The 8,231-nt window shown below is 38.1% G+C and overlaps 1 protein-coding gene across 1 annotated transcript; it reads left to right on the top strand.

Annotated features, from left to right (window-relative positions):
* Window positions 1-936: 936 nt before the first annotated feature.
* On the top strand, window positions 937-7,699 carry LOC112048340 (esterase FE4). Its single transcript, XM_024085833.2, has 4 exons — window positions 937-1,131; window positions 2,955-3,142; window positions 3,975-5,254; window positions 6,298-7,699. The coding sequence occupies exons 2-4, from the start codon at window positions 2,969-2,971 to the stop codon at window positions 6,470-6,472; spliced, it is 1,629 nt and encodes a 542-aa protein (XP_023941601.1). The 5' UTR covers window positions 937-1,131; window positions 2,955-2,968; the 3' UTR covers window positions 6,473-7,699.
* Window positions 7,700-8,231: the final 532 nt, after the last annotated feature.

Below are 8,231 nucleotides of genomic sequence, written 5' to 3' on the forward strand. Positions count from 1 at the left end.
CTGCCAATCCGCATTGGGCCAGCGTGGTGGACTATTGGCCTAACCCCTCTCATTCTGAGAGGAGACTCGAGCTCAGCAGTGAGCCGAATATGGGTTGATAACGACGAAGTCGGACATGCCCTGCCGACTAGCTGACAGAAGTCCGGAGGGAATTTTTTTTATCCCCAAAAAAAAATTCCAGAGTGGCGGGTCTAAGCTCTGACTAGGGTTGCCAACATTTCTTGAGAAAAATATAGTATTTTTCAGATTCAGATATCAGCTATATAAAAAATATAGTACGCTCAAAGAAAATACGCTACGTATTTCATAGAATAAGCGAAAGAAAAATACATAATTGTTATTTTTATAAAGACTAGGTATTTATTATTTTTGACAAAAACAAGTGTGTTAAATTAAATTTTTAACAAAGTTCGCTTTGGTTTTGATTCAACTTTTTTGTAATTTCTTCGTTCAAACTTCGGAACTCGACAAGATAGAGAGGTTTGTACACTACTTAATGGACATAAGATAACTAAGAGATACTATATAATATTTCGTCAACAATATAGTAGAATACTATATATTATAGTACGGTTGGCAACCCTAGCTCTGGCCTTGTAGTGAGCCGATATAATTGGCTGTTAATGATGATGACATTCTAGGATAATTGTATTTATTGAAAAATTATCGCTTGACTTGATGATGCAATGATGAGTGTGTTGACTTATTAAAGGTACCTGTACTAGTATTTTATTCCGAGATCATATGAGCATGTTAATTTACGTGTACACAAGGGACTAACCCACCTAACCTAAAATCTTGTAAACCAGAACAGATGTGTCCAATAATGATGATAACAATAATTACCATTATCAATTGAGGAATTGTCAAAACGCGATAAATATGACGCATCGAATGATAACAGCGGCCTTGTGAGGAACCTTTGCCCGAACCGCTCATTTACCAATTCACTCGACTCGAGTCCATACAAGTGGCTCGTGCGAGGCGTGCCTGTGGGGCCTTGACTGTTACATCACTAGTTACTGGGTTACGATACAGTTGATACATCGTTTAACGTTGTATAGTGAAAAAGTGATTGAAATGTGTCAACTGACTGCGTGTGTGTGACCCAATGTGTGAACTACGCACAAGGTAAATATTGAATTTGTAGTGTGCTATTATAATAATGCTTTTAAGGAAAATTGGCAAATTGGTTCGCTTGGACTGCTTGAAGTATGGTACTTCAAGCGAATTACTATTACAATTTATGTATTCTGTGCTATTACCACAGACTTTGTACAAGTTTGTCCATTTTTTGCGGGGTTTTCCGCAAAAATGAAATTACCGATTCAAATCGGCAGAAAATATTATTACATCCTTCCTTCCGTAAGCACTGTAGGTTAAAATTACTTATAATTCTTTATTGCTATGTCATACGGAGTTCATAATAAGAAGTGTTAAATATTAGTGTTTCGTAGCCAACAAGGAACCCTAAAAATGAATTAAATAAAATTAACTGTAGCTGGAATTTGTAACAAAATTGAGGATATCATGGAAAGTAGAAATATTTAATATAATCTTTTCAAAGTTATAGAGTCAAACCCACGTCCATACAATGCGCAGCTGAAGTCGAACTGGGCTAACGAGGGAATTTAAATATTTACTATATACATTTTATTTGATTTATATCTTGTAACTTACAAAACTAAATAGTTGATAGCAAAATTTATTTTTAAGTATAAGTTTCACGTTAAACGGGTAAGCCGTTTTGTAGCGAAACATTTAGCTATCTCTTTATAGACATGTCCTAGACAATGAGTCGTTTTGCCAATGAAAATATAACGATTTTGTGGTCAGTTCACAATATATTTCATTTAGACACCCTTTTTTTATAAATTATTGATATTTTGTGTATCTAATAATAATTTGAAAACAAAAAACAATGTATTTATATTACAAAGTAACTTCTGTAATATTGATTTAAACGAGCGATAAATATTATCGACAGCTGACCTTCACGTTCGTCGAAGCACGATATTTTTATATACTCGTAAATACTAGCGGATGCCTGCGTAATTTAATTTCGCCAACCTGAAATTCAGATTGTCACAAATCCTGTCACCATGGATTTTTTCGGAATATAAAGTATATACGTTGCTCAATAACCCGCTCTATCTACCAGTGACAGTCTCATTTAAATCGGCGAAGCCGTTCCAGAGTTTGGCCCGGACAGACAGACAAAAATTTTAAAAAGCTTGCTTGTGTTTTAGTACCGTGTAATTATAACTATAAGCATTTGTGAAAACATAGTTATTCTAAAACCACAGTAAGACATTACAATTTTATTTATATGTATTGATTATGTAGTATAACCTAACGAATGTCGTGACGCGGATGTGTTTGTATGTTACGCTTTCACGCCTAAACTACTCAACCGATCATCATGAAGTTTTGCATACACATTGTTAGAGATACAGAAAAGTCCTAGGGTACATTTCATTCAGAAAAAGTACTGTTGTGAAAAGTTTGCGGCGCGGTATTTAACGGGTTGATAATGTCAAACGCACGCTCGCCTAAACTAAACAAGCCATCACAAAACCCAAGCGTGTGGATAACCTGTTTGACTTAGTTTAAATATAGAATGAAAGCCTGCGATATATGTATAATGATGAGAATAGCTATAGCTTGTCAACTTCGTTCGTAACCGCCTGGGGGGCGTGAAGCGATGAATGAAAAACTCTCGACGCACGTCACTTCCCCGCACGCACGATTTCACACCCGCGCAGTCTTTCTCCCTGTCGCCCGCATATCATGGTAGTGTTATGAACGAACTTGCCAGACTATAGACATACCTCATTTTATGAAGGCTGACAGTTTGTTAAGCGGCATCAGGCTTGGACAAACCTTTGAGTAAAAATGTGCCAGCTCTTCTGTCATCAGTCGAGGCAATTAGCGGTAATATTTTTTAAATAAAGCTTGACTGCTGGTAATGAAGAACCATTGGTTGGTGCTGTGGTCGCTGTGGGCGGCGCGCCTGGTGCGGCAGCCGACGGCGCCGGTCAGGGTGCAGGGCGGCAGGCTGCGCGGCTTCGTGTCCCCCGACGGCTCGCACAGCAGCTACCTGGCGGTGCCGTATGCTTCTCATCCGGAGAAACGGTTTCAGGTACCATTGTAGCAAATAAGGTAGCGTAAGATCACTCTTAGATATCAAATTCTGGGTTCAATGGTTTGGCTGTGGAATATTGAGGGTTTCTTCCTTTTAATAGTCTCTGTAGCAGCTAAAAGTTGGGCAGTAACACATCCTCTTGTATCGAAGAGCAAGTTAAACCGTTGGTCCTGAGTATTGTTTGTTTTGTTTTTTTATTTTTGACGGCCTCCGTGGCGCAGTGGTATGTGCGGTGGAATTACAAGACAGAGGTCCTGGGTTCGATCCCCGGCTGGGCAGATTGAGATTTTCTTAATTTGTCCAGGTCTGGGTGGTGGAAGGCTTCAGCCGTGGCTAGTTACCACCCTACCGGCAAAGACGTACCGCCAAGCGATTTAGCGTTCCGATACGATGCCGTGTAGAAATCGTAAGGGGTGTGGATTTTCATCCTCCTCCTAACAAATTGGCCCGCTTCCATCTTAGACTATATCATCACTTACCATCAGGTGAGATTGTAGTCAAGGGCTAACTTGTACAGAATAAAAAAAAAACGGTTAACGTACTAGTATGAAAAGGATTGTCCCATAGTCATAACATGGTGGTAGTGAACCATTAAAATAGATGATTATGACTTTGATTTTCGTACTGGAAAGTTGGAAAGAAAGAAAGACAACCTTTGACAACCTTTAACCTTGACAAGATGGTTCTTGGCAAACCACCAAGCAACTTGCGTTTTTTTTGTTACTTTTCGTTACAACCATTTTTCTGATTTAATGGCTACTTTCCGAAACTTTCTATCTGATCACAAAATCTCTATCCACAAGTAATGCTCGGTGTATGATCATTTCAGGCTCCAGGTCCTGCTCCATCATGGCAAGGCGTTTACGAAGCAATAAATGAAAACATCAAATGTCCACAAAGAAGAGGCGATAAAATAGTCGTAGGCCAAGAAGATTGTCTAGTCCTCAACGTATTCACCCCTTTGGGTTCTTCATCAACTAGCTCGTACCCAGTAATGGTGTTTATACACGGAGGAGGATTCTACGATGGCTCCGGCAGTGCTCTGTTGTATGGTCCACAATATTTAGTCAATAAGGGAGTTATACTCGTATCTATCAACTACAGACTTAACATACAAGGTTTCGTGTGTTTACGAATTAAAGAAGCACCAGGAAATGCTGGGTTAAAAGACCAAGTGGCTGCATTGAAATGGGTGCAAAGAAACATTAAGGCATTTGGAGGCGACCCTGATAATGTTACTATATTTGGAGAGAGTGCCGGCGGAGCATCTGTATCCTATCATATTGTCTCTCCTATGTCTAAAGGGCTATTCCATAAAGCTATAATACAAAGTGGATCGTCTTTAGCATCTTGGGCCATGCAATTTAAGCCTCGATACATGGCTAGTTTATTGACAAAAACAATGCTTTACCCAACCGAAGATCCACATGAAATTTACGACAAATTGATAGATAAAGGTGATGCAGAGTTGGTAGTAACAAGAGTCCCGAGAAGAGAAGGCAATTTAATAATTTCAGAACTCTTATATGTACCGTGCGTGGAAGACGTGATAGATGGAGAAGAAGCGTTCTTAACAGAATTACCATTTGATATCCTTTCAGAAGGCAAATACAACAAAGTTCCTGTTATGTTGGGAGTGTGTAATGAGGAAGGTTTACTATTTGCCGCATTGGAAAACGATACTACATTAGCTACAATGTCAGTTGAGAAATCGCTGCCTAAAAACTTACACATACCGAAGGAAGAAGATAGAAAAGAAATAGGTAAAAGGCTGCATAATTTATATTTAGGAAAAGAGGCTATCTCGCATGATAATTTGGCAAATCTATCAAGATTAGAAGGTGAGCTTCACATCACACATCCGTCGCTAGAAGAGACTGAATTATATCTTAAGACGAATGATAAGCCAGTATATAGTTACGTGTTCAGCTATGACGGATGGCGCAACATCCTCAAGCTAACGATGGCCAGACTCCTGAAGCATGTCCCCGGCGCCACGCACGCTGACGAACTGTTTTATATCTTCAGTCAGAACATCATCCCATCCTTCTTTGAGAATGAAATGATAGATAGGATGACGACTATGTGGACGAACTTCGCTAAACATGGGTATGTACATTTTAGCTTTATTATGATTTTTGCTTAGTAACAAACACTAAATTATGTTGGAAACTTTTTTAAACACCTCAATAAAATCCAACTTATATTGTAAAGTTTAAATTAAATCACAAATTAACAATTTAAGTAGCATTAAAACAACGACTCGCAAGGCTAACAAGTTTTAAACGTCTCAAGTTATTTATTTCTTGGAAATTTTTAAATTACCTGTTGTATTATTATTAAACTAAAAGACATTTTTGTTGTTTTCATTTATGATTAGGCCTCCCTCATTATAGATAAGGGGATTTGGTAATGGTTCGCTGGCTTAGAGTGCCAATTGTCTTCAAACCTCCATCATTCTACGAGTATGACGGTCTCCGTGGCGCAGTGGTATGCGCGGTGGATTTACAAGACGGAGGTCCTGGGTTCGATTCCCGGCTGGGCTTATTGAGGTTTTTCTTAATTGGTCCAGGTCTAGCTGGTGAGAGGCTTCAGCCGTGGCTAGTTACCACCATACCGGCAAAGACGTACCGCTAAGCGATTTAGCATTCCGGTACGATGTCGAGTAGAAACCGAAAGAGGTATGGATTTCATCCTCCTTACTTACCATACCACTTACCATCAGGTGAGATAACCAAGTAACAACTGCACCAACAAGGCATCTTTATTTTTTTTTTAAGTAGACAAAATAATATACTTTTTATTTCTTTCAATGTTTTACTGCATTAGAATGTTAAGGGTACTACCGCGGTGTCACTGTTAAGCACGAGTCTCCTCACAGAATGACAGGGGTTAGGCCAATAGTCCATCACGCTGGTCCAATGCGGATTGGCAGACTTTACACACCTACGAGTAGACAACTAAGAAAATTCTCAGGTATGCAGGTTTCTTCACCGTTAGCGCCCATTCCTGTGGGAATTCGGGTGTAAAATATTGCCTATGTGACTAGCTGATAATGTAGCTTTTAATTGATTAAAGAGTTTATAAAGTAGGTCTATTTGGTTTAAGTTTCCTCTTTATAATATTAATATAGATGACCTTAATTTTTCCAGGGACCCTACCCCAGTAGTGACGGATTTGTTACCTGTGAAGTGGCACCCCCTGGACAGGTCCAACCCTCAGTCGCTGGTCATAGACAAGGAGTTCTCCTACAGTCCGCTGTGGAACACTGAATCGTTGAAGTATTTGCGACAGGTGTACTCTAAGTACAGGCGGAAAAAAGACTGAAACACTGGTATAGTCAGTGTGTTTTGAGAAGTCCGTTATGCTTTAGATATTGTGGTAAGAAGTGTAACTAGGTGAGCGATTTCGCTATTTAACACTCGTCGACGAACTTTTCTAACTTTTGAATAGCGACGTTGCCATGGAAACGAACGATGTCACAGCGTTATAACTTTACAGAATGCAGGCACAGTCCGTGAATTTTATTTGAAAAGTTACAGCACTGTGCAATGTTTGTTTCAATGGCAACTTCGTTAGTGATGAAAAAGTACATTTTAATTTTGGCATCCTATAAACTAAACGAACGAACGAATATAAGACGTGTTTTTGGTGAAACGTTCACCGACGAGTGTAAAGTAGCGGAATCGCATCTCTGACTGCGTCTGTGTCTCCAGTATGTACAAACAGAGGCTAAGTCTCTCATATTATCACTATATCCAAAGTCGAATCGACTTCCCGGAATAGATTGACTATCACTGACTTATGTAAACTGGACAAAGGGTATATTACTAATTATAGATTTTAAGTTTGTTTATTGAAGCGCGTTTATCTTTAAAACTATCAGTCAAATTGTTGTAATCTGACGTAATCTGGTTACAGGGTATTATGATACTTATGAGAATTGTGTTTGTTTATTAAAGCGCGATAATCTCTAAAACTATTTGAACATTACTTTTAAATGTTTTGCAAATTTATGTGAAACAATACAGATTTAGATATTTTATTCTTAACGTAGTAAACAAATTACTTCTTTACTACGTCAAGAGTTAGGTTAGGTAATTTTTAGGGTTCCGAACGTACGTAGTACAAGAATGGAACCCTTAATTTTTTAATTAATTTTTTAATTAATTTTTCAAGTAACATAGTTCATATTAAATGTGGTTCAAAAATGAACTTATGTTTGAAAAGTATTGGCAATATTGTATTCTGTAGTATTAGTCTCAAAACAAACTGTGTATAGGGTACATACGACGCGCTATGATATGACAATTTTTTTATGGAAATGATCATCAAAACGGTCATTATAACTAGCTGCAAATATATATAGGTGTATTATTAGAATTAAGATTTGTGTCTAGGTGTTTGTTTGTATTTTTAATTTTATTTATATATTTTGTTGATTAATTACACTTATAATTAAGTATTTTATTCTACGATCTAAAGCACCAGACATCATCACTTAGCTGATGTTTCGATTCAGATGTAACAGAAATATAAGGTTTTATTTAGTAACTTTGGAACCCTCCCATTCCTTTACGTCACGCTCAAATTGTCAGATTTTCGAAATGCACGCCTTTTAGCTATCAACTCACCTACCTTATCCTAATCTGATGTGCTGGTTGAGTATTTCTGAAGTTAGTTTTGTTACCCACCAATATTAAGGGCTCATACTTTGTGGAGGTACTAAACAACGTGCAAGGTATACTCCCTTATGTTAATCTGCCGCGCTCGAGTAACTGCAAAAATCCCCTCTTTAGCTCCCCTACTATTATATTATATTTATAACTAGCGGACGCCCGCGACTTCGTCCGCCCTTAGACCTCTTTAATCCAGCCCTTACAGTAGTATCGTTGTAAAAATGGAATAACTTCTGCTGTTTACCCAACATTTCCTTTCACTGCTCTGCTTCTATTGGTCGTAGCGTGATGAAAAGTACACTATAACCTGCCTAGGAGTATGAAGAATAATTGTACCAAGTTTCGTTAAAATCGGTAGAGTAGTTTTTGTTTCTATAAGGAACATACAGACAAACATCTTAAAGATA

This window comes from Bicyclus anynana, chromosome 20, assembly GCF_947172395.1.
Source record: "Bicyclus anynana chromosome 20, ilBicAnyn1.1, whole genome shotgun sequence".
NCBI classification, from domain to species: domain Eukaryota; kingdom Metazoa; phylum Arthropoda; class Insecta; order Lepidoptera; family Nymphalidae; genus Bicyclus; species Bicyclus anynana.